We start from the raw sequence: 25581 nt of genomic DNA, 5'->3' as shown, positions 1-25581 counted from the left end.
GCCTTGCAAACTCATTCCCAAGGCACTTGGTGGTATGGTTTGAAAACCTAGCAGACAAGCCAGGTCATTTGGAAAATGGATGCAAGACAGATATGGGAAGAGAGCTCAGGACCACTTGAGGAGATGGGCAAAAGATGGGCAAAGGAGGAGGAAGCAGCAGTTCCACTACTGGGCATTTACCCATTGGTCCAGAAACAAGGACACACTAAATCTACTAGCACATCTATGTCCATTGCAGCACTATTTACCATAGCAAAGATATGAAACCAAGTAGATTCCCCTCAGTTGATGAGTGGATCAACAAGATGTGGTATTTGTACACAATTTAATTCTATGCTGCCATCAGAAATAATAACATCGCCCCATGTGTAAGGAAATGGAAAGACTTGGAAAAAATCACATTAAGTGAAGTAAGCCAGACTCAAGGGAACATAGGCTCAATGGTTTCCCTCATCTGTAGTAATTAGTACTTTTCCAGAACTCTCCAAGCAACAGATTACATAGCTCATAGATATATAAGGCCATATAGGATGAGGCCAAATTAATGGACCTCCAGGACATGGAAAAAAGAGCTTAATTATAAGTGACTGTTACTCTTTATGTATTATGTTTTTCTCTCCTCTTTTGTGTTGCCCTTTGGTTAAGCTCATGTTGATACAGTACCCCACTTTTTTTTACCTGGTATATTATATAGATGCTTACTTGTTTATTTGAAATAGGAGGGGAACATGAGGGCAGGGGTGTGGAGAGAGAAATGGGGTCAAAAACGTAGAAGGGATATCAATGTGTGAGAAGTAATGCACCTTCTATCTGGTGAATATAACTGTAACCCCTCTGTACACTGAAATTTTAAAAAATTATTTTTAAAAAAGGAGGCAGGAAGATTATTCTAGTGCTAGAGGAGAGGAGGGGAAGGCTCATGAGAGAGTAGTGAGCCAGGTGAAAAGACAGAGCAAGGCAAGGCACAAACGTGTCGACTGGTTTTTACTTTTATTTCAGTAACTTCTGTGCTGTTATTGGTAAACTTAAAAAAATTCTGTGCCATGGTATGAATATCTGTGAGAAAATAATTGCACTTTGATTTTCTTATAGTAAGAAATATATGACATAAATGAAACTCTAAAAGTGTTACCCACATCTCTTCTATATCAATATTCAAATTCTCTTGACACAAAAAAGAGGAGACAACAAATAGTACTTGAAAACACCAAGTAACTTTATGGGATCTGTTAAAATTGGCTCAGATATTTTCATAGGCAACTCTATTTTTTTCCCATGGAAAAAAACTCATGTTTCCTCTGAAAATATAAAGAAATTGTTCTTTAGGTCAACAGTGCTGTACAAAATTCACTTGTCAGCCTAGAAAATTTTTTTAATGCAAAGATAACCCAACATATTGTTTGTTTTGCTACTCCTTGGGCTTTACCTCAGGACTTGGGCTCTGTCCCTGAGCTTCTTTTGCTCAAGCCTAGCGCTTTCCCACTTTAGCTACAGTATCACTTCTGGCTTTTTGAGAGTAGTTTATTGGAGATAAGATTCTCATGGACTTAACTGCCTGGGTTAGATTCAAACCAAGATCCTCATATCTAGCATTCTGAATAGCTAGGATTACAGATGTGAGTCACTGGCACCCAGCTGACCTAGTAAATTCTGTATTTATAACATGTTGCTGTAGAAACGTATCAGGCAGAGACAGGCCTGTGATTCTATACTTAAGGACTATGCAGTGTCCTCTCCTACCTAAGTAAGGAACATGATATTCCCTATTTATTCTTAAAAATACTTACAGAGCCACCCTTCTGGAAATCATCGGCACAGGTCTGCAATGGAATATTATGCAGTTTTTTCTCTCTGTGAATGTTGATATTCCTGAGAAGTTCAATAATAATGCAAAAGAGCACAAAGAATTAGGCAGGAGTTTGAAAATCTAGACTAACATTTGACAAAATGAGATCCAGAACTAGGAGTTAGCCCCCAAAACTGACATTTGGGAAACAGGACAATTGTTTGTTAAAAATTGCTACCTAATGAGGAGAGCCAATAACATATTGAACATAACTGAAAGCACAATTGCACATGTGTATATACATACATACACACACCCACACCCCCCCAACCCCCCCACACATGTATATAAATACACTTAGTGCCGGTCTTGGAGCTTGATCCTGGGACCTGAATATTGACCATAATTTCAAGGCCATTGCCCCATTTGTTCAAGGCTAAGATACTACTTCTTGCTCACATTCCTACTGTCCTAGACAGAGTCTTAACAACTTTCCCTGACTGGGCTGGTATGGAACCACAATCCTCAGATCTCAGCCTCCTCAGTAGCAAGGATGACAATGACACACATATATATTTTTTAGGAAACATTCACTTAGGTCTATTAGTTGAAGTTAAGGCAATGTGAGGGATTACTACCCAAATGTCTTACAAAATAAAAATGCATTCTCTTTCTAACAGGAGCCAAAGTAAATGATTTCTATTAAACTGGGGAGAATGGATTGGGCACATTGGCTTGTAAAGGCTTTGATTCATTCATTAACCGAGTAAAAAATGAAGTATGAACACTTGGAAAATACCTTTGAAGTAAGGAGTACCATCTTTCTTTTAGTTCTGAAGAACTGTAATTTCAAAGGAAAGAAAATATTATATGACGTTTCACATTCATGGCAAGAGTTTAGTATCAGTGTGAATATGAGCAGAATTAGACTTCACTCATAACTGGGGCTTGCTATGCTATTGAACTTGACTGATGATCTCATTGTGACATAAATTTGACTTTAGGGTGGAAAAGGAATTGGATTGACAGGGAGACGCTTAGTTTCTACTGTGTGGTACAAACCACCTGAGCTCGGGCAAATCTCACCCCTGCACTGCCTTCAGTGTCCATAGGGATCAAACTTGAAGAGCAAGATATGCTTTTCAAATGTGAAAATAATGTTATGTAATTATTATAAAATTATCTTTTGGGTGAAATAGTTTAATCCAATGCAAAAAGATGAAAGTTTGCAATAAAAATGAAAAACATCACAGCCAGGAGTGTGGCCTAGTGGTAGAGTGCTTGCCTAGCATACACAAAGCCCTGGGTTCCATTCCTCAGTACCACATAGACAGAAAAAGCTGGAAGTGGTGCTGTGGCTCAGGTGGTAGAGTGCTAGCCTTCAGAAAGCCCAAGGACAGTGCCCCGTGTTGAAGCCCTGAGACTGGCAAAAAAATTAAAAACATGAAAAATGGCAGTATTTCATTTTCTTATAAAAAATTCAGAATTATGATGTGTTGCATTATTAGCTAGGAAACTTTCTCTTCATTGTTATGATCAATAATCAGCATCATACTAAGTCATTCATGATGAATGCTAAGATTGATTACTTCCTCCCCATCAATATCTCCTTTGTTAATTCATTCTACATTTCAAATTCTCAAATACTCATATATCATTAAAATAGGATTGTCTACTTTGTAGAATTTTAGAAACCTGCTGAATATTATACATATATGTATATACATAAATCACTTAAGGAAGAGAACATTTATGACATATTGTGTCTCTGTCACCATCACCTTGTATTATTATACTTCCATCCTCTGAAAACATTGAAAAGCCATTTTTGTACGTATTATTAAACCCATTGTAACTTTTCTTAACCCACCACACATTTCGTTTCATCATGAAGAACATGTTTACTTTAAAACTATTTTCTGTGTATTGTAAACCACATTACTATAAACATTAGTGCCTGAATTTTTGTGTGGATGTATGTCATGCAAGTGTGTGTGTGTGTGTGTGTGTGTGTGTGTGTGTGTGTACACCAGGGGGGATCATTGAGACATGTAGCAATGCAATGTTTATCCCATTATGAAACACTGGACTTTTTCAATGTCTGCATCTTTTTATTCCCACAAATAACAGCCCTTCTACTTTCCAATCCTATGCTGTACTCTAAGTGTATACAACAAGTGGAAAATGGAGCATGGTTTTAAGACCATGGATGATACACATTACACTTCCTTGTGAATTAATGAGTTTCAAAGTAAGCACATTCTCCATCTTCATGTAGGCATAGGCATATGTGTTAGAAAAATTACCCTGGACTTTATTAATAAAACACATTTCAGATTGCCCACAACACCGAATTTTGTCTATTTACAGAGAAGCGATATGTCTATATGTTGAAATACAATTCTACCACTTTGCTACTTGATGAGCTAGTTATGTTTATGGAATTCAAATCTGTTTCTACAGGAAGTGGTTGGAAGTGTCAAATAAAATTTTCAAACATACTTGTGGGATTCGCTAACACTTACTGAATAAATTCTTTTTGTGAGATGCAATACATAGCTAACAACTGGTCTCCCACAGTTCGCACATCCAGGCTCCTCCACAAAGATTCTGCAAACCCACTGGAAACCACTGGTCACAACCACCTCAATGGGGACCCATTTGAACAAATTGGTGTATAAAAATGTCTGGAGGTGTGGGCAAATAAAGTCATTATGAAAGTCAAATATGAGAGAGCAGCCTAGAAAGCAATCAAATTACAACATTTTTTCTTATAATAAATTCTACACCAAGTGAAGTTCAGTTTTCCATCTTTGTGGGATGCTGTGGGTGTGCCTTTGTCCTTCCACAGAACCTGATACACAGTGGAGCGCAGCTGTCAGTCTTACCGGAAGGTCACCTTGAATTTCTCACTGGGCCAACTCAAGACAAAGGACTTTCTGGAACGCCCACCTCCACTTTCCATTTTGTCCCCACATTCAGCCATGGACAAGATATGCAGGGGGATGATACTTTTTATCTTAAAACTTTTCTTATATCTGCAAAGAGAATTAAACAGCATCTGTCTTATTTTGTCACTGCCTTTTGTGGGAGTCATATAGTTTGAAATGGGGGCCTGGGTGCCTTCTCTGACCTTTGTTCCTCCAGGCTAATCCTGGATCACAGGGCCATTGCTCTAGTTCCAGCTTTTGGCGGGGTAAATAAAGCTAAGAATTGTGGACTTCCCTGCTCTGGCTGGTTGTGACTCACATGGCTCATGTCTCAGCCTCCTGAGTAGCTAGGATTACAGCTACTCACGCTGCTTGGGCTTCTTAGTTACTTACGTGTTGGGAAGTTTGGCTCAGGACAACTGAACCGATTACTCTCCTAATATCTCCTTTCTTTACATTTAATTGCTATAAGGGCAGTCACCTCCTTATTATTTTGGTTGTTTCACGTGTCTTTTGACAGAGGGCCTTTGTATGTAGTGCAGCCTAGACTCTAACTCTGGATCGTCCTGCTTCACTCTCAGTGCTGGGACTACAGGAATGACCACTGGGCTACGTGGTTTCCTTCACTCTTGACTATGTCTCTACAGGCGCCAACACGGGACCTGCACGAGCACCTGGGAAATGAGGAAGGGGCCTAAACTTTTCCCAGAGCAATGAATAAAAATTCTCTGGTATCTTAAAGAGTTCTGTAAATTCCACTTGCTAGTGTCAATGCGTTTGGCACTGAGCAGGAGAGCATACATACTTGGTGTTTGACACCAGCAGCACATCACTGAACAGGAAGAGGTGCCGCTTCCTCCTCCTCCAGCCTCTTCTCATTTGCACCGGGCTGTGGATGAGCAGGGCTCTGTCAGTGACCTCTGGGGACACAGGACTGTCCTGCTGAGCATCGTCCTCAGGAAGATGGCTTTCCTGCTGTATACCAATGACACACAGTGAGTGTCCATTCATGGTCCAAAGCGTCACACCAAATTCAGTGGGGACAGAGTGTCACACGTGGTTCTGCCAACCCCAAACCTGACTCTGTCAGTGATACCCAGGGACATTGTGTTTTAAATTTTAAAGCAATCAGAAAAGCTATATCACGTGTTAAGGTATAAGGAGGACAGATACAGGAACAGAGCCCTGAATGTTTTCTTCTCTACGCAATAGGAAAAAAGAATAAAACTGGAAACTCATGCCTCTGTCAGAGGAAAAGAGAGGAATCTTGTCAGGGAGTGGCGAGCCAGGGGAAATATCTGGGCAAGCCTAGGCAGATGACTACTGGAAACTGATCAAAAGTCATTCTTGAACTTCAGAAAAACGTTTTCATGGCATCATATGAATATCTGTGAAGTAATTCTAAATTGCTTTGGTTCTAGCATGGAAAGTGACAAATTTGTACCTCCTTGAAAAGTTATTTCCATCTTATTTAGATCAGTATTCATTTTTGGAGGTGGAGAAAGATGGAAAAACCACAAGTAACAATGAAGCCAGTAAGAAGCTGCTAACATGAGGAAGTCCTTGGACTTGCTGGCTGCTCTGTGGCTCTGCTCAGTGCACTGTGGCTCCATAGGGAATGAGAACTACACTGAAGAGCGCAGACACCTCTTCTCACTGGCTCAGGTGTTTGCAGAGCCTCCTTTACACTGTCTCTCATGGAGCCTTGCTCTGAGAATATGAGGACAACTGTCCTCACCCACGACTCACAACACTGCGGATAGGGGTAGCTTTTCAGAAACAGGGCTGGTCAGAGTCAGTTCAGGAAGGTCAGGAGAAAGAAGACAGAGACTTTACAGGGCCACTCTCTAGGAGATTCCTGGGACAAGTGTGATCACACACTACCTTGTGCACGAAAGCTGCGCATGGAAAGTGTTGTAGTTGCGGTGAACACATGTCTTCATCCATTTTGTAGCTCTGGACAGCAGACATGACTGAGGCTCCAGCTGAGAACTGAAGCCAACTGCCTGGAGTCTGAGCGCTGGAAGTTCTTCTCTCTGTGATGTCATGGTTCTAAGGCTCATGCCCCAACTGTCATGGTGACACACCTTCTCCTTTCCTGATTGGCTCCTTTCTTTCAACTTCATCTTTTTTTTTGCCAGTCTTGAGGCTTGAACTCAGGGCCTGAGCGCTGTCCTTGGGCTTTCTCAAGGATAGAGCTCTATCACTTGAGCCAGAATAGAATTTCTGGCCTTTTCTATGTATGTGGTACCGAGGAATTGAACCCGGGTCTTTGTGTGTGCTAGGCAGGCACTCTACTGCTAGACTAAACTCCCGAGCCTCTTTCAACCTCTTAAGCATCTCTTTGAGATAACTTTAAAGATGTTTTCCATTGTAAAAAATAGTACACATGACATATTTCCTGTTTAATGTAGCACTAAATGGTGGTACACGTTATCATAACCATGCTCATTGAAAACTGAATGCTACAAAAATGCCTGTGGCTGTTTAATATAGACTTTTAATGTATAGAGATGAGTGCTGAAAGCCCCCAAATCAGGTTATTAGGCTTGTGGTCAGGCCCTCCTAGGCTGGTCACTGTCCTTGGGCCTTCTCAAGGCCCAGGGCTCTACCACTTGAACCATGTCCTTTGTATGTGGTACCCAGGAATCAAACCCAGGGCTTCATGTATATTAGGGAAGCACTCTAACTCTAGTTCACACTCCCAACTCCCTGGGTGTCATTCTTAACCAGTCCACCATGTTCTTCTCGACCCAGTCATCACAAACCCTAGATCCTCCCTTCCTGCCTCCAGTCCAGTTCTATGGAAAGTCCTTCCCTGTAATGGGCCACACCCTGGGTTGTACTGCCCATGAGACTTTTCTGGCTTGTGACCAGTGTATTCTCCATTGTCACTCCTATCAACCAGCCCACACTCTTCCTGAGCCCCTAGAGAAGAGGCTCTGCTCATCTGGAGATCTCCCTAATGTTCTTGGGGCTCCCCCACTATCCTCCAGGATGGATGGGCTTGACTCAGGGCTGCTCAGGAGAGACTTTGTGCCTTTAGACAGGAAGGGGTCAGCACTTTGGGATTCAGGCCAGTGGACACAATGGTGGAAGTCCCAGTCCCAGTGTCCCCACAGCCAACCCTCTATTAGAACCTTTATCACTCAACCGTTTGCCTTTCCCTCTTGTCCTTATTTTTTTCTAGCTTTGTTTTTCCAAAGTTTCCCTTTACCAGGATAACAGCCCTCACTCACCACCAACTGTGAAGACCATCCAGGGCTTCACATCCACTGGCCTCCTTCACTTACAAGGCCTCCACTACTCCAGGCCAGCCAGGCCTCACACTGTCCTGCCCTGCCCAGTGCAGACCTGGACCCTGCACATCCCAGCCTCCATGACCCTTCAGCACCCCAATGTCAGTAGGAAGTAGCTAGAGAAGACCACGACATCCCTCCACTTTTATAGCACTAAAGGGGCTCAAATGATGGGACTCTTCTTTGTTCTCATGACTCTATGTTGAACTCTCCTACCTCTGGGTCCTCTCGACCCCTGGCCTCATGGAGATGTGCACGACACTGGCATCAGGAAGATACCCCACCACAGAACCTGCACAGTTGGCACCATGAATCCCCAACAAGACAGGACAAAGAAATTCCAAAGAAGAAGAGTCTAACCATGGAAGGTGTAAAAACCTAACTCCCCCACGCACGCCCTACTCTTTCTCTCCCCCACCCTGCTCCGGGTTACATGCAAGTCCCTCTGCAGCCATGGTCAAAGCCTGTCTGCTTTGCTGAGGTTCCTGACTTCTTTCTCTCCTCTCGTCCACTTGATCTTTCCTAACACGCATGACCCAGTTTCCTAACAAAATCTACTATTGGAAAAGCTTAATTAACATATATCTAAACATATCCCTATTAAAAGTCTCTCTGAAGATTGAACTCAAGAAAAAAACAGAAATACAGGACATGTGGTGGGGATACTGCTTGACTTCTCTTATCGGGACTGTTAATTACTATAGTCCTACATAATAATGAGCACAGTTGTGTCTTAGAATGTTTTCCTTGTCTTGTATCCCTTTGTATTCATCCTCCAGGTGGACTCCCGCATGGCTGAATGACTCTTGCCGATGCCTAAATTCATATGAACACAGCAAAAGCTTGAAAATCTTTGCCAAATCTCTTCTGGGAAAGCAGCCTTCCTCCACATAAAGGCTCAGCTCCTGGTGGGATATGTGGACCCCAAACAAAGCCAGCACAAGGACAACAGCTGGGACCCCCCTGGATGGGCCCAGCAGATGCCCATGAGTGTCACTAGTGATTCTGGAACTGGTGCACAGGGGAGCCTCCACCAGAGTTTAAATGTGGGAGATGATGAGTAACAGGACTGGCCAGGAATTATGGATTCATTTCCTTTTATTAAAAAATACTACAATACAAAATAATATGAGTTTTAAAAAACTTAATATACTATGAGGATAAGGAAAAAGATGGGGCCAGGGTCTGATTTGGTTTGGAAAATTTTGAGAAGAGGAATTGGGAAGCCCAGATGAAGGGAGCTGGCCTCAAGAGGGGCTCATTCAGCCGCAGTGTCATTGTCACTGCCTAGAAAGAAACAGGAACAGAAAAGAAGTCAGGCTATAATTCATCCAAATTCAGACCTCAACTCAAATGCTGATAAATAGAAATCATCTACAGACCTCCCCAAAGCAATATAATTATTGCTATAAAAGCCTGAAGGGGCATAAATGGAAATAAGTGATGTAAGTCCTAGGTTCAAGTGGTTAAGCTCCAATCTGTGAAAGGATTATGGGGAGACAGGTATCATTAGCTAGTTTTAAAGAATGTGAGGTGGGTTTGCTAAGGAACTCTACTAAGCTCCTTTCATTTGTAAAATAATTTTACATGCACTCACTTTGGTAGTAATCCTTAGATTTTGACAGGATCCCCTGTGAGTTTTAGAGATTAAGTGTGAATCTGCACTACAGCTCTTTGCAAACAGAGGCCTCTTGTCCTGGCTTTGGTCTCAGTACATGCTGCATCATGTACCCTGATCTGTGATAAGCTTTGAGAAGAGCAGGAGATGGGCTCTGGCCTGTGCCATTCCCCTCAGGACAGAACCTTCTGTGTTAGCCATTGCCTAAAGCATCTTCCAAGCTTGGAGCACCCTCCCTGTTTGTTCTCCACAATAGCAGCTCAGCTCTTTAAGTTGTTCCTACTGCCTGAGGTCCCCTCACACTTCCATAATACCTGAGCTCTCCTCCCAGAGAGGAGGGAAGTCCTTGGTAAAGATTTGGGGAGTATTCTCAATCAAAAACTGCACCAATGCAACCTGCAACACAAAAGGAGACCCATAGAGTTCTCTTGTTATTTGGCAGTTAAGGATCATCTAAGGTATATGAATCTTAGAGCAAACGCAGTGTATTCAGGTATCTGGAGAGAAAATCAGAATTTGTATTTAGAGTATGTGTGCATTTTTTTACAAAGTCACTAATGCTTTTAATTTTACAAATTAAAAAGCGCTAATGGGTGTTTACAGAACAATGTTGAACCTATTTTACTAGGTTCGCCTTTGTATAGTGAATGAGAAATATGCACTAGTTTATATGATAGACTCCCTTCAAAGCAGCACAGATAAATTCTTATCTTTGAGTGAGTCCTGTTAGGAGGTAATGTTCACGAGGCTGGGGCAGTGGATTTTAGTGAGGTAGATACAGAGGTGAGATTGGAAAAAAACTGAGAGACTACCTTCCCTTCCTCTCCCCTCTGTGCCTCTGTTTCCCAATCTACTTTGTCAGTCCAGGTTAATAAATCTGCTACTCTGTTTGACTAAGGAGAATCTGACTCATGTGGAAAATGGCAGAACTCTTTCTCTGAATGAGTACAATGAGTACTCATGTCCATGTGTGCGGAGATGCCACAGCCAGTGATTTGAAGCCACTTTCTATGTGTAAGCGTCTAGAAATGAGCAGAGCTCTGAGAAGGGTCCCTATCTCCGCTTTGCAGAGGAAGACACCAGTTTGGAGAGGAACTCAACATCACAAACCCAATGGTGAGTAGAGGAGGGGAACTTTGGTGGAGAGGGATTCCCACATTGAAGTTCAATTTTAACACTGTCATTGTCTTGTCTAGGATTTGGTCAACCTACACTCCCCTGTACTGAAGGGACAGAGAAGAGGCCTCACTGCTGCTCTCCCCTGGCTGCACATCATAATAAACCTCATGAGAAATAGGGTGAGCCCTTATTGAACCCTGTCCTTCAATCCTGGACTGTCAGGCATGTCTGGGCTTTCCAGATCCAGCCAGCAGCTCTGCTTCCCAGGCTGGAGCCAGGAGAGGCTTTACCTTTCTCATGAGTTCAAGATCAAATCCTGCTGTGGCATCAGGGGGTGGGGCCATCAAGCTGGTGGCTGTGCAGACAGCCAGGTTGTATGATGTCATCAGGTTGAGGGAGGAATTCTTCTGGATTTGGTTTAACATCGCAAACAGATGTTTCAGCAGCAGTCGGTTGGCTTTGGGCAGCATCTCCAAAAGGCTGAATATAAAAGAATGCACTTTTATGTCAGGAACTTTGTGTGTGAGTTTATAAATGTCCACAGTATATTTTGTGTACTTGTGACTGAAGAAATTAATAACATGGTAAGAATGAATATAGCATAAAAATTATTCTTAAAATGTTTGCTTCATAAGAAAATAGTATGTTCTCACTTGGGAAACGTTTATTAAAATCTTATTTCAAAATACTGTCTTTAAAAACTTCCTATACTGAGTAATCTGGCAAGAAGAATGGAAGAAAGACAGCCTCTTCAACAAGTTGTGCTGGCAGAACTGGTTAAGCACCTGCAGAAAACTAAAGCTGGATCCTTCTTTGTCACCTTGCACTAGAATTAACTCCAAATGGATCAAAGACCTGGAGGTAAAAGGTGACACACTGAAAACTCTACAGGAAGGAATAGGAAATACACTAGGCCTCCTTGGCACAGGTAGAAACTTTCTTAATAAGGACCAAGAATCATGACAAATCAGAGAAAGGCTGGATAAGTGGGACTGCATTAAACTGCAGAGCTTTTGTATGGCAAAGGACATAGCTAGTAAACTAATCAGGAAGCCTACAGAGTGGGAGAAGATCTTCACCAACCAAACAACGGACAAAGGCCTCATATCTAAAATATATCAACAACTCAAAAAAGTGAATCACTCCAAAACTAACCTCCAAAGTAACAACCATCCCATTAAAAAATGGGCCAAAGACTTAAAGAGAGTCTTCTCTGAAGAAGAAACAAAAATGGCCTATAGACACATGAAGAAATGCTCAACATCTCTGGTCATAAAAGACATGCAAATCAAAACAACTCTAAGATTCCACCTCACTCCAGCTAGAATGGCCAAGATCAGGAAAACGAATGACAACAGATGGTGGAGGGGATGTGGCCAGGAGGGATCACTACTACACTGTTGGTGGGAGTGCAAACTCGTTCAACCACTATGGAAAGCAGTGTGGCAGTGCCTCAAAAGGCTAAACATAGAACTCCCCTATGACCCAGCAATTCCACTACTTGGCATTTACCCAACCACCCAGAAACAAGGACATACTAAACCCACTAGCACAACAATGTTCATTGCAGCACTATTCACCATAGCAAAGATATGGAACCAACCTAGATGTCCCTCAGTTGATGAGTGGATCAACAAGTTGTGGTATTTGTACACAATGGAATTCTATGCTGCTGTCAGAAAGAATGACATCGCCCCATTTGTTAGGAAATGGAAAGAGTTAGAAAAAATCATATTAAGTGAAGTAAGCCAGACTCAAAGGAACTTAGGCTCAATGGTTTCCCTCATTCGTCATAATCAGTAGAAACCTTGGGCTCTACTAGCAGAGATTTGCAATAGAGCAAACTCTTGATACATAAGGCCATATAATGTGAAGCTAATTGAAAGGACCTCCAGGATAGTGAAACAAAAGCCATATAATGAATGATTATTGTCCTTAATGTACTATGTTGTCTCTCATCTCCTTTGCTGTCCCTTGGTTATCTCATATTGGTTATCTCATATCTCACTTTGTTATCTGATATATTGAACTTATTTGTATTTGGATATTTGAAATTTGAGAGGGAAGGGGCGAAAACCAACATGCGTGCGGGGTGTGGGGGGGGAGGGAAACGGGTACCAAGACATGTGAAAGGGTATCAATGTATGTGAATTAATGCACCTACTATCTGGCAAATATCATGTAACCCTTTTACTAATTACAATAAAAAAAGAAAAAAAATCTTGATAAACTGAAAGTATTTTTGAAACAGCAACCTCGACTATTGCTGTGTGCTGAAGCCCCAAAATTCATTCTGTACAGACTCATCCCAAGAGAGAATACACACAAGATGTTTTAATCACAATCAATTCTTGATCTAGACATGCACTTCTATACTCAGTTAAGTGGTTGATAAAGCTAAGACCAAACTCTTGACTGGCTATGTCAGTGAAACCTGTCTCTCTGTCAATGACATCTCTCCTATGTATACATGGGAAAGATTCAATAAAAATAATATTGGAAAGCCATCATTCACAAAAAGTTCTGGCTATTAGAGCCAGAATGATTGAATCCACCGCCTACTATTTCTAAGAGTTATAGAGTTGTGTTCTTGCGTCTACCCAAGCAGACTAGTTGTGTGCATCCTACCTCTGGGCCGCAGTTATTTTCTCCTCATCCTTGTCTTCACCCATGATCCCAAGCCACGTCTCATACTGGGGAGTGGAAAACACACCGCCTTCCACATTTCGAAGAAAATCCTTCCAGATACAAAAGCGGGATTACTGCCATGTGACAAACTATGTAATCATAACACTTGGATGAATGAATTTAGGCCCTGCATTCCATCTCTGTAAATGAATCTGTGACCTGCACAGACCTGGGACCCTATACTGTCTGCCCCCGAGTCAGGTGCCTGGAGTTTCTGCACCTGAACCTAACAGCAAAGAAGCAGTGATGGGAAGGAAAACACATCTCATCTCGTGTGTGGACATCTCCACTTGGCCTGGAGAAGCTACTTACAGGTGGGTATGCCATGGTTCTAAATGCTGCTGCTGAGCAGATGGCAAATCTCATATCTTCATTTGGGCCTATTGACATGTGTACGTAGAACATGACTGAGGGAATCAAAGAGCCCAGGTTCTCTGCTTTTAGGTTAACTCTCTCTTTCCAGCTCATTGGAACACTCAACATCGCTCTGATTATGTGTACATCTCCGGACTGGGTTAACAGAAGTCTGTACGCCTTTGTCATGGTGCCTTCAGGTACAAGATGGGAGAAGCTGAGAAGTGAGTTCTAAGCAGCCGACACCCACTCATTACTTCTATGTCTCCTAATAGATTCTTACTGGTAAACATTAGCCATGACTGATGCCCAGCCAAGGAAGACCTACTGCAATTCAAATTATAACATTTTGAGAACTTGTTCTTAAGTCGTTGTCACATGAATTTCCACAGACATGGTCACAAACTGCAGTGTGTGTTTTTAAAATTCTTTCCTTATTCTGATTTTACCTTCCAGAAACATCAAGATGCTTGTAAATCACCTGTATCCTTTCAAAGCGAATGTACATTTGTCAAACTGAGGTGAGTTTTCAGCAGGCTCAGCTGTATTTGGCTGCATTCTCTATGTCAAAAGTCACATTACTAATTGAAGAATGGATGAGAAACAGTTTTGGGGTCAGTGTAATTGTGGGATGTGAGAGAAGAAGGAAAGATAGAATCAAAAGGCCCCAGAGGAGAATCCTGGGAGAAGACACTCCCATCTTTCCTCTCAGGGCAGAAATGGTGACATGGACTGAGCTGTGGCGTGCCTGGTCCTCCAGTAAGGTATTCAAGATGAGCTTCCAGCATAGTTATGGAGGAAAGCATCCACAACTAGGTCAAAACTTTCCCAGCTTCTTCCTGAAAATGTGCGTTCTTTCAGCCTCCACTGAAGAAGACAAATGCAGGCTGCTCATCTGATATTCATCAGTGTGTGTTTGTGTGGATATTTTCATTAGCATAGTCATTTTTGGGCATGGAGTTTTAGGTGAGAGGACAGCAGAAGCTGAGGTGTGGAGACAAAGTAAACATACATACAGGACACATATACTGTGTTTAACAATTTTGTCTTTGCGATGTCCCTTTTCATTTTCCAGATCGTTGGGTTTAGAGATTTTATTGTTTTTGTAAAGAGGTACAAAGAGGTTGCAGTTACATAAGGAAGATAAAAAGAACATTCCTGTATGAACAATGTGAACCCTTTCTCTGCTCTTTCCCAGATTTCCCCTCTAGTTGCCACCTACAAGTTGAAGGGTTCATTTTCAACATTGTGTCTAGTGAGGACTGCTGCTGCATCAATTCCATTTTTGTCTGTCTATTTTATCTATTTTGCTCACCCCTTATCATCTGATAGACAAACAGGGCTAATGAAAAGAAAAGAAAACAGGAAGAGCCACAAGGAAGCAAAATCATATGTTTCCATTTCCTGGATTTTATCTGGATAATTACTTTATGTGATCAGATGTACATAATCATTGTGTACTTGTGATCCTCTCCAAAGAATATCCTCCTTTGATCTCATTCTAGGAAAGGACTACAGGCCTTATAAATTATCACAGGACCGGAATCAACCCAGATGCCATACAGAGGGAAAATGGAACAAGTGAGTGTGGTATGGAAATCTACTCATCCATCTGAAATAATGATATAATACCATTTGTGAGGCAATGAATAGATGTAGAAAAAATGATTAAGGGAAATATTCCAGAAATATAGGTTGCATTGTTTCCCTCATTTGTGACAGCTAGAATGTGCCTATAAATCCATAAGTAAACATATCGGATGGTACAAAAGAAACCATTTCCCAGGCTTCAGATCTGTGATGCCTGTCATCATTCTTGGGTATCTGTGGTGCTGGCAGTGCAGCCCTGTGGCCTCGGAGTGAGGCTGCCTCCCTGGGGGATGTGGGCTGTGTCCTACCTTTAACACAGATGCCACCACAAACACAGATTCCTGGTGCAGGTCCACTGGGGCTCCGGAGATGAGTTTTTCTTTGAGTGCTCTGTAGGCTTTGACGCTACCTGACTTTCTGAAGATGCCCTCAGTGAGTTCCCCCTCCTGACTGAGGAAGGAAATCATATCCTGTGTGGAAGAGGACGAAAGGAAGCCTGGGTCCTTCAAGTCCACCGGCCCAGAGCACCAATAAATAAGACTTGAAATTGGAGGCCAGAATGTGCAAGGTTCTCTTGTGCAGAAGCTGGGAAATGTCATTTTCAATTGTTTTGCTGTTTTATTTTACTCTCTTGCATCTAATATAGATTGACACTCAGAATCGTTTCAATACAACATATTTGTCTCTGTTGTGAATTGACTCTTTGACCTTCAACTCTGCTTCGAGGCTCTGCTGGCTCAGACATCCTCCTTCATGAGGCTGTCTCCTCGTGGCTTCCTCCTCACTTCTTCTTCATTCATCTCCCCATGAGTACTTTCTGCACTTCATACATTCATCACAAGTCAACGTCTTTCCTCCATGATCTATTCTGATTACATTCCTTTCTCAACTGCCCTGCTCTATTTTCACATCCTTCCCTCCTTGGTTCTAAACTCTCATTAATTACCTCTCCTTCCTCCCTCTTTTCTTCCTTCCCTCCTCCTCTCCCTCTAGCTCTGTCTTCTTTCCTTTTCTTTTGTACTTTCCTGTTTCTTTCCACTCTCTTTCTCTTCCTTCCCTTCCCTCCCTGCCTCCTTTCCTTCCCTCCCTTTTTTTCCCATGAGGAAGTCTCCTTGGTGGGATGTTTTTCCACCTCCTGATTGAAACCTCTAAGCCTTCTCTTTGCCAAGTATTTTGTAAAGCGATTTTTTTTGGGGGGGGGTCAGGATTTTTCTGCCAGGATTGGCCTAAAATAGCTATCTTCCCTATCTCAGTCACAGGAGGAGCCAAGATTACAAACAGGTACTAATCCTTGGATAGGACAGCTCTTTCTAAATTTCTATTTTCATTCTACATTTGAGATCATGACGGTAGCAATTGAATATATACCTTAAATTTGCTTTGTAAGATGCAAGAATGGGGCAGTTTTGTCACCTCAGAGGTTACATTTGCTACATGTAGCAGTGATTGAAAAGTTGCTGGACATTAATTAAGATCATTTACTTTTACTTCGTGTGTGTGTGTGTGTGTGTGTGTGTGTGTGTGTGTGTGTGTGGTGTATGAAGGTATTCAGGCTGGAAATAAGTGCTTAGTCATTTTCTTTGAACTACTGTTGTAAAGGCTGTAGATGAACAAATTAAGTCAGGCTCCACTTCTGACTTTTTGGTGGTTAACTGGAGATAAGAGTGTCATAAACTTTCCTAAGCTGTTTTGTTGTTGCTGTTATTGTCACTGCTGTGGTTTGTTAACACTGGGCCTTAAACCCAGGGTCTGGGTGCTGTCCTTGAGCTCTTTCACTCAAGGCTGCTGCTCTACCTCTTTGAGGCATAGCTCCACTTGTGAATTTGGAGTGGTTAATAGGAGACTAGAGTCTCAAGGGGACTTTTCTGGTGGGGCTGGCCTGGAACTGAGATTCTGACTCTTAGCCTGGGAGTAGCTGGATTCACACGGTCAGGCACTAGTGTGCAGTCCTAGGCTGGCTTTTAAGCATGTTCCTCCTATGTGTGAGGAGACAGGATTACAAGCATGTACCACTGGAGTTGTACTCGCGCACTGTTTGGACACAGATCAAGTCAATAGTAAGAAATTTAATTTGATGCACTGTCTTCATATTTAAAGGTCAAATCATCTTGTTCAAATGACAAAAACCCAATCTAAATTAATTATCATCAGGATATTTGAATTTAGAAGAGTGAGTAGTGTGTGATGACTGTCTACTAAGGAGATGTGAGACATGGGGAGGGGGAGGGAAGAAGCTGGAAGGGGAAGGTGAGGGAGGGGGACTCAGAGTTCACATCCACAGAGCTGCTGCTGGAGGCTTCCAGCAGGACAAGTGGCTCTTGCTGGAACACTCAGACATCTAAGGGAATATGTTCCTGTTGTGCTGACCTTGCATGATTTTTACATTGTGACATGTGTGTGACTGGTGGTAATAGCATCCAAGCTCCTTCACCCAAACTCAGTGTTGTCTGCTGCTCTGCTCAAGTGGACCTGGGGCTGCCTGACCACACTCCAGCCCCTGCCAACCACACTCAGGAGTGTCCTCTCCGCAGGAGGGCAGCAGAGACCAAACTGGAACCTACCAGAACAGCAGAGGGCAGTTTGCCATCCTGACAAGCAGTCTGCAGGGAAACCCCAAAGAGCAGTCCTGCCTTTGGAGATGCAGATTTTCCGGAGGTGTTCTGGTTGGCTGTGTTGGACTGCCGCCCAAAAAGCCAGTTGAGGAAGGCTCTTCCCCTTCCTTCTCTTTTCTGCTCTGAATCTAAAGAAGCAACAGATTTATATATATGATCGGTTAAATTGTTCAGAAGCTGAGCTTGTGTGTCGTGGGTTCCACATTCTGTAAGAGTTTAAATCCCTTTGGTATTAATAGAGTATGGTCCCAAATTGGGACACTATTAGTTATTCCTAATAACATGAGAAGATTCAGTTACTCTATCTGATTAGAATGGCCAATTTCATTATATAATAGACTGCTTAACACCCACGAAGTTCTTAAAACGTATGGGTGAATCTGTATTTTCTCTTTTCTGTATATCCTCCTTCTAGATAGTGGTCTGAGAAACCTGGTCACTGTCCCTGAACTTTATTATTCAAGGCTTGCTCTCTATCACTTGAGCTCCATTTCTATTTTCTGGATATTTGCAGATAAGTGTCTCATGGCTTTCTTTTAGAAGCTACCCATAAAACAAGATCTTCCGATCTCAGCCTCCTGAGTGGTTTGGATTACAGCTTGAGCAGTAGATGCTCTGCTTCCATTTTCACTAAGCTATGCTTGCATATCAAGATGATCATGGAGGTACTCACTGTGGAGAAGATAGGAATTGTCTAATGACAGAGGTGATGCGTGAGGAATGGAAGGCCCCTATGGCATGGGAATGGACTCACTCTGAGGTTTCTGTTCCTGGGCTGGCTGCCTTGGTTTTAGAATGAACTGGACTCCCATGTCCAGAGACCCTTGATCCAGCAAAGGATTCTGGGGCATGTGGATTTCCTGTGGACTTGGTCCTCCTGGCAGGAGTGCAGTCACTCCAAGGTGACTCATTTTAATCCCATAGGGATTTTCATGCCCTGTGGTAACAAAAAGAAGCAGGGGATTTCATTGCTTTCTGAGCCCAGACAAAAACAATTATTTGAACCCATTTCCTTCCCATTTTACATTTTCCCTGACTTTTACCAAGGAGGGCAATTGGGGCTTCTCCCTTTCCAGAATCCATCCACAGCTGGTATTCAGTCTCAGAGGCCTGGGGGAGAGAAGGACTGAGTGTCACACAAATCCTCTGGCGGTGGAAGCACGACAGCTGAAGGAAGCACATGGGGTCAGTACACATGCCATTGCATGCCTGGGGTGGCCTCCGTTTTGAGTTCTCAGTAACCCTTGCTTCCTCCCAACTTGCAGGGGCTTCCCTAGATGGCGGCCATGTGTCTCCTGATGGACCACAGGGTACACCTCCCTCACCTTCTGAGGGACCCGGGGGGATGAGAACCTCATTCCCAGCCCTCACTGAGGAATCCACTCTATTGCGAGAGTGCTGTCTGGATTCAACAGTCTCCAGAAGCTTTTGAGGATACTGACACTTTCCTTCTCATGCCACTCTCCAGAAAACCTACTGATCAGACTCTGAGGTCTTCCACCAAGACCATGCCTGAGCTAAGTCAGAGTTAGCAAGTATGGTTAGCTCAGCAGCTTCAGGCCTTCAGGGTGGAGACAATGGAAGCTAGCTGCTCCTTTCAATCAGAGGAATTCTAGTCTGGAGTGGGAAGGGATTGGATGCTAGGTCCTAGAAACCAATGAACCCAGCAGAATTTTGGCTATAGGAATTTGGAAATCACAACTGCAACAAATTGAACCTATAATGATATTCCTGAACTAAGATTATGGAGGAACTAAGATTATGGAATTATGCTGCACATTGAGTTCTGAAGGTGATGTAGCAGAATTGCCTTTTATTGCTGATTTCAAATCCTGCCTTACTAAGACACATACACAAAATCAACTCCAATTGCAAAAGACCAAGAAATCTAATATCTTCAAAGGCAGACATCAGAATCCTTCTAACCAGACAACCTTTGGAAACCAAATAACCATAGGTCCTTATTGAAGAAAACTTCTTTCTGACTGATGTGACTGGATACTTTATAAAAATGAAAAACGATCACTTGAGTGGTAAAAACAATCAATGGTATTATTTTTCATTTAATCTCTACCCCTAAAAACACTACGTCTCCTCTAAGAGGGATTGGGTCCTGATTCAGACAACATGCACACTGTACTGTAGGAGTCAGTGGAGAGATATCTTCTATACCTAGTGTGTGTAATTTCAACTTTTTGATACAGTATTATGATATTATACCACAATAGAAATGATAGAGTTGTTATGTCTAATTCTGGTTGAGTTTTACAGAGAGTGGAATATAACACTTAGATGAAAATTCAAGTCATACTAAGGACTTTTCATATTCAGCTCGAGATCACATCCAGAGCCTTAATTTCCAAGTACTTCTTTCATGACATATTTAGAAGAAAGTTTAATAAAATCCTTAGTCCTGTGGATTTTCCTCTATGTCTGCCAAACCCTAGTGCCCCAGGAATCTATCAGAAACACTGTAACAACATGGATAAGCTTCATTCAAAGCATAACGGCAGAGGCAGGAATATAAAACAAGAGGAAGGCCAGCTTCAAGTGGCTCATGCTTGGCATCCTAGCTACTTCTTTGTGTGACATTCAGATTATTGTTGTTCCAGTCTAGTGCAGACAGGACTGTCCACAGCACTCCATCTCCCAGGAGTCCAGTGTAGACTGAAAATGAGGAAGATGGTAGAGCATCCACTGAATAAGCATGACACCTCGAGTTCAAACCCAACCTCCAGCTAAATTAAAAAAAAATGAGCAACTAAGCATCAGGATGAAATGGGAGTGCACACATACGCCCCCACGTCTGTGGTCTCATGCCAACGTGTGTCTGCCCTTTCTGGTGTGCTGGAGACAGCACCTGCAGTTATATCACCAGGCCATTCATTCAGGGTAGAGAAGTCTCAGGGGTTTCTTCCACGTGTTGAACTACCCAAGAGCACATGCCCCTTTTGGGCTCCCTTCTTCATGAATGAATTTCCCGTGACCATCAGAATAATGGGCACAAGAAAGGAGAAAAGAAGAAAGAAGCAACACGAAAAACCATGCAATAAAGGACAGTGGAACTTCTCTCTTTTATTGCTCTAGTCCTGGGGCTTGAGATCAGGGCCCAGTCAGTGTCCTTGAACTTTTCTGATCAAGGCTAGGGCTCTACCACTTGAGCCCCTGCTTCATTTCCACCTTTGCTGGTTCACTGTAGATATGAGTTACCTGGACTTTCCTGCCCAGATTTCCTTCCAAATTGGATCCTCGTATCTGAGTCTCCTGAGTAGCTCTGATTGCAGGCGTTGTCTGAACCTTGCTGACTCAGCTTCTTACGCTAGTTTCATCACAGGTAAGCTTTATTTACACAACAGGGCTCTAAAATTATATCCCCACTTCCTTTGCTTTTACTGTCAGTTGGCATGAGATTTAGAACGGGATTTTCAGGGTTCTCATATAATTTACCTAATACCCAGTGGCCTCCAGCTTCTGAATGTTGAGAAAAGGGGACTAAACATGACATCAATATCTAATTATCAGCCACCTTATGATAGTAGGACACCTGTACACATAGGCGCATAAATCCAACCAGATTAATCTCTAAAGAGAAATTAGTTCCTAATTTAACAATAAAGGTGACTTACACTTATTCCAAGGCTCAAAAGTGATTTGCTGACCACATTCTTCACTGTATCTGTGTTTGTTACTGTTACGGTTACTGGCTATAAAAGATAGGATAAAAAGAAAGGTATTCAGTAGGAATTTCAATAGTATGATTGTATAAGTCTTCCAAATTTAGAATCCTTATTCCTCAAGCAAATCTTGTGCTCGGGTATTTATGACGCAAAACCTATGTAGAACACAAATTCTTGAGTAGAAAGTTTCTTCATTCCTTTCTAGAACATGAAGCCAGGAGAAAGCATTTCAGACATACAGAAAGGACACATGGCTATAAGGTGACTTAAGGCAGAATAGTAACTGGCAGCATGGAGAGCAGAAGGTATCAGAGTATCCTCAAAATATTGGGAGGGAGGGCTGGGAATTTGGCCAAGTGTAGAGCGCTTGTCTGGCATGATTCCTCAGTACCACTTATATAGAAAAAAAGCTGTAAGTGGTGCTGTGGCTCAAGTGGTAGAGCTCTAGCCTTGAGAAAGTCCAAGCACAGCACTCAGGCCCTGTGTTCAAGCCCCAGAACCAACAAAAACAGTACTGAGAGGGAAAGAAATGAAAATCATAATATTCAGAGAAAATGGCAATAGTGAAGATGAAATAATGACGTTTTCAGATAATGGGGCTGCAAGCATTGATGTGAAGACTGCACACAGGCTGAATGAAGATCAGTGGTCAGGTTCATGACGTTCATCTACGTGTGAATGAATCTCAGGAAACCGAGACCTCAGTGACACTGATTCTATAAGATGCAGAACTGAACTAACAAATCCTCTCTCTAGCATGGTCACCAGTGGAGTGAGTCAGGAAGAGACAGGCATGTCTCACAGGTCATGAGAGAGATGGAAAAACACACCCTGAGTCTTTCAAAGTGTACATCTCAGGTGAATCTAGTCCTGACGTGCTTAAGCAAAGTGAAGCTTCAAATTTTAGCATGATGGTTAAAGCAATGTTTGAGCATAGAAAAATAATCTAGACCTGGGTAGATGGAAAATATTCTAGAGCCTCAGCTGTAGTTAAAGCAGAGAACACTTGAGTAGCATATGCCTGTCCCAGGTTTGAACTGATGATCATACATACGCAAACACATGTATATGGTGTATCTATGTATGTATTTAGCATAAAAGTAATATGTGTATATATTTGCATATATATGTGTATTTATTCACATATATTATGTGTTCCTGTATGTATGCATATTCACATGCATACATATATGTATGTATATATGCATATAGTTATAGAGAGAGTTGTGTGTGGTATTAATATGCATATATGAATACCTATATGCATATGAATATATATGAACACATAGATACATAATATCCATGCATATATGTACATATATGGGCAATACTTGAATTTAATAAAGTGACATCAGTAGAGATATAAGATATATCTTATTCTTAAGATAATAATGAAGAATTATGGAAAGGATCTTTAACTGAAAATGGGTACCAAGACATGTGAAAATGGGTACCAAGACATGTGAAAGGGTATCAATGTATGTGAATTATCACACCTTCTATCTGGCAAATATCATGTACCCTTTTACTAATTACAATAAAAAAATTAATTAATAAATTTCTACACGATAAATTAGGTTGAAAGGAATATGATTTTCTGTGTAATGTTTTGTAACCTTTCCTTTATGATTTCCAAAACCACAAATAGTTGAAATCAATGATAACTGTTCCACATATAAACAATGTTCAATAACATACCAGAAGAATGCCACTCCAATGAAATGACCTTTTATTCAACAAAATGTGATAGTAGTGTGTGTTTAAACAAGAAATTTGCCTCATAAGTTTATTCATGGTAGTCAAGTGAATAAAGTTTAATATTGCTTCGGGCTCTTGAAAAGCTTTCAGCCATAGTCAATTATGTGCAGCGCATATCCCATATGGAGATAAAATAGCTTTATCTCAATTTGCACTGGAGTCATTAAAATAAATGATACCTTTAAAGAACATTCAGGCAGGGACGTTGGCAGAGGATTTTCAAGTAAAGGTACCCATGATACAATGAGCATAAACCAAATTGCTCCAGGGGGAGCCATTGTTAATGCCATAGATTAATGCCCATAAGTCCCATTGCTATGATGTTTACATCTATAATATATAAATGTTAATTGTGGTCACCATGGATGTCTTCCTTTCCTCATGGTCTTCCTCCACTGTTTTCCAAAAGTTTTCGTATCTTTGATTATTTATAAAATCTCTCTCCCTCTTGCAGCCCAAGCATGTCACTACGAATTTCCTCTTTGGTACACAAGCACTTACACTGGCATTTTTCTGTACGTCCTTAGTAAGGATCTGGAGTGGAATGCTGTCTTCTGACTCTTCCTCTTTGGTGCGGGTGATATGCCTGAGTCATTCAAATAATAACCCAGAGTGACACAATTATTATCTACTAGCTTCTTTCTGAAATCAGTCTATAGAGTTCATATTCTGTCAATTATTATTCTGTAAGCTGTAACTACTCATGGATAGATTATGTATTTGGATAACTGGAGTAACGTTGGAGGAAAATAGGAGAGGACCCAGAAGAGAACAGGTGGAGCTGGAGAGTGACATTTGGAGGTAGATCCAGTATGTAAAACACTGCTGTGCGGATGGGAGGCCAATACATTCTAGGCCAGTGAAACCTGCGGTGGCTCTGAGCTAGCTCCGGAGAGGATGGGAATATAAACTGGGCCAGTCTTGGGGGCTGGAACTCAGGACATGTGTCACCCTGATTCTGAGCTTTTATGCTCAAGGCTATGGCTCTACCACAGTCACTGTCTTTAGTAGTTAACTGGAGAGAGGGATCTAACGTACTATGCTTCTCAGACCTGCCTTAAACTGCAATCCTCCTATCTCAGCTTCAGCCTTGAACTACTAGTGAAGACCAGTATCTATTTTAAGGAAATAGTAGCTCAAGTCTGTCAGTTGAATTGACAGTGCTGGTTAAGCAAAACTTAATTAAGCAAAACTTTATGACAACCAAAAGTCTTCAAAAATGAATGAAAGTATTTTATAGCTGCAGTCAGACTAAACCATTTCTATTACAATGGGGGAGAAGCTTGCTGGGTACCAGTGGCTCAGTCCTGTAAAATTAGCGAATCAGGAGGTTGACATCTGAGGATCATGGTTCAAAGCCAAACCAGGCTGGAAAGTCCACAAGGCTCTTATCTCCAGTTAGTTTCACACACACACACACACACACACACACACACACACACACACACACGGAAGTGATGCTGTGGCTCAGAGGTAGAGCACTAGCCTTGAACAAACAGAGCCCAGGCACAGTGCCTAGGCCCAGTGTTCAAGTTCCAGGACTGACCAAATGCAAAAGAAATGGAAAAAAAAACAAAGAAAAGTAAGTTGGGGGTGGGGTGGGGCAGGGAGATTTGGGAGAGTGGGTTACAAGACTTTATTCATTCCTTAAGAAATCAATATGTTAAATAAAAACACTTGTCAAATACCTTTGAAGCAAACAGCACCATCTTTCCTTTAGTTCTGAAGAACTGCAATTTAAAATAGTAGACAATATTAAACTATATTTGATATACGTGAATATATTCTAAGAACATTATTTTTTTTAAAAAATACTGTTGAGGAAATGGTATCAAAGCAAATCCAGGCAAATACTATCCCCCTCATCACTGCACTGTGATGGATTCTGATTTTCCTGGGAGATCTCACTGTGATGTGAAGTAGAGTTTAGGGGAAAAGGGAAAATGGTTTGGTATGAAAATGCTTGATGGATCAACACTGTGTGCTCAAGCCACCTAAATGGAGGGCAGTGTCACACCTGCCTACTTACAGTCTCCACATTGATGAAACCTGGCATTCAAATACAGAATATTGTTACTCAGATTATATTATATGCAAGAATTTTGTCTTTGAATGAACTATTCCTCATTGAAGGATGACTAATAAAAATT

At 41.8% G+C, this 25581-nt stretch overlaps 3 protein-coding genes across 3 annotated transcripts in view; all 3 read right to left on the bottom strand.

Annotated features, from left to right (window-relative positions):
• Window positions 1–1763: 1763 nt before the first annotated feature.
• LOC150047242 (rho GTPase-activating protein 20-like) lies at window positions 1764–5727 on the bottom strand. The gene is made up of 4 exons (XM_090356534.1): window positions 5522–5727; window positions 4675–4824; window positions 2586–2627; window positions 1764–1869 (listed from the first exon to the last, which is right to left on the bottom strand). The coding sequence occupies exons 1-4, from the start codon at window positions 5725–5727 to the stop codon at window positions 1764–1766; spliced, it is 504 nt and encodes a 167-aa protein (XP_090212660.1).
• A 3449-nt stretch (window positions 5728–9176) lies between these two features.
• On the bottom strand, window positions 9177–23709 carry LOC150047241 (rho GTPase-activating protein 20-like). Its single transcript, XM_090356533.1, has 10 exons — window positions 23611–23709; window positions 21623–21700; window positions 19040–19106; window positions 18751–18933; window positions 17946–18124; window positions 15693–15854; window positions 13381–13490; window positions 11043–11232; window positions 9948–10029; window positions 9177–9302 (listed from the first exon to the last, which is right to left on the bottom strand). Exons 1-10 carry the CDS (start codon window positions 23707–23709, stop codon window positions 9274–9276), a joined length of 1179 nt encoding a protein of 392 aa, XP_090212659.1. The 3' UTR covers window positions 9177–9273.
• A 52-nt stretch (window positions 23710–23761) lies between these two features.
• LOC150047236 (uncharacterized) overlaps window positions 23762–25581 on the bottom strand; it is an 85114-nt gene continuing 83294 nt past the window's right edge. Inside the window, 2 exon segments of the mRNA XM_090356532.1 lie at window positions 23762–24017; window positions 25120–25161. Coding sequence (XP_090212658.1) covers window positions 23762–24017; window positions 25120–25161 — 298 coding nt within the window.

Source organism: Megascapheus bottae, chromosome 23 (assembly GCF_031878675.1).
Source record: "Megascapheus bottae isolate mThoBot1 chromosome 23, mThoBot2.hap1, whole genome shotgun sequence".
In the NCBI taxonomy this organism is placed as follows: Eukaryota; Metazoa; Chordata; class Mammalia; order Rodentia; family Geomyidae; genus Megascapheus; species Megascapheus bottae.
Note: the sequence above shows the minus strand (reverse complement) of the source record. Positions and strands in the feature narration are given on the sequence as shown.

Bases quoted from the DNA above. Each gene is read 5' to 3' on its own strand.
- LOC150047242 (XM_090356534.1), bottom strand. From the start codon at position 5,727: ATGAATGGACACTCACTGTGTGTCATTGGTATACAGCAGGAAAGCCAT. The intron at 4,825-5,521 runs GTATGTATGCTC...TTCTCTTTGCAG, and splicing joins CTGCTGGTGTCAAACACCAA to ATATAAGAAAAGTTTTAAGA. The intron at 2,628-4,674 runs GTAAGACTGACA...TTGAAATTACAG, and splicing joins AAATTCAAGGTGACCTTCCG to TTCTTCAGAACTAAAAGAAA.
- LOC150047241 (XM_090356533.1), bottom strand. From the start codon at position 23,709: ATGGCTCCCCCTGGAGCAATTTGGTTTATGCTCATTGTATCATGGGTA. The intron at 11,233-13,380 runs GTAGGATGCACA...TTTTATATTCAG, and splicing joins AAAATAACTGCGGCCCAGAG to CCTTTTGGAGATGCTGCCCA. The intron at 10,030-11,042 runs GTAAAGCCTCTC...TTTGTGTTGCAG, and splicing joins ATCTTGAACTCATGAGAAAG to GTTGCATTGGTGCAGTTTTT.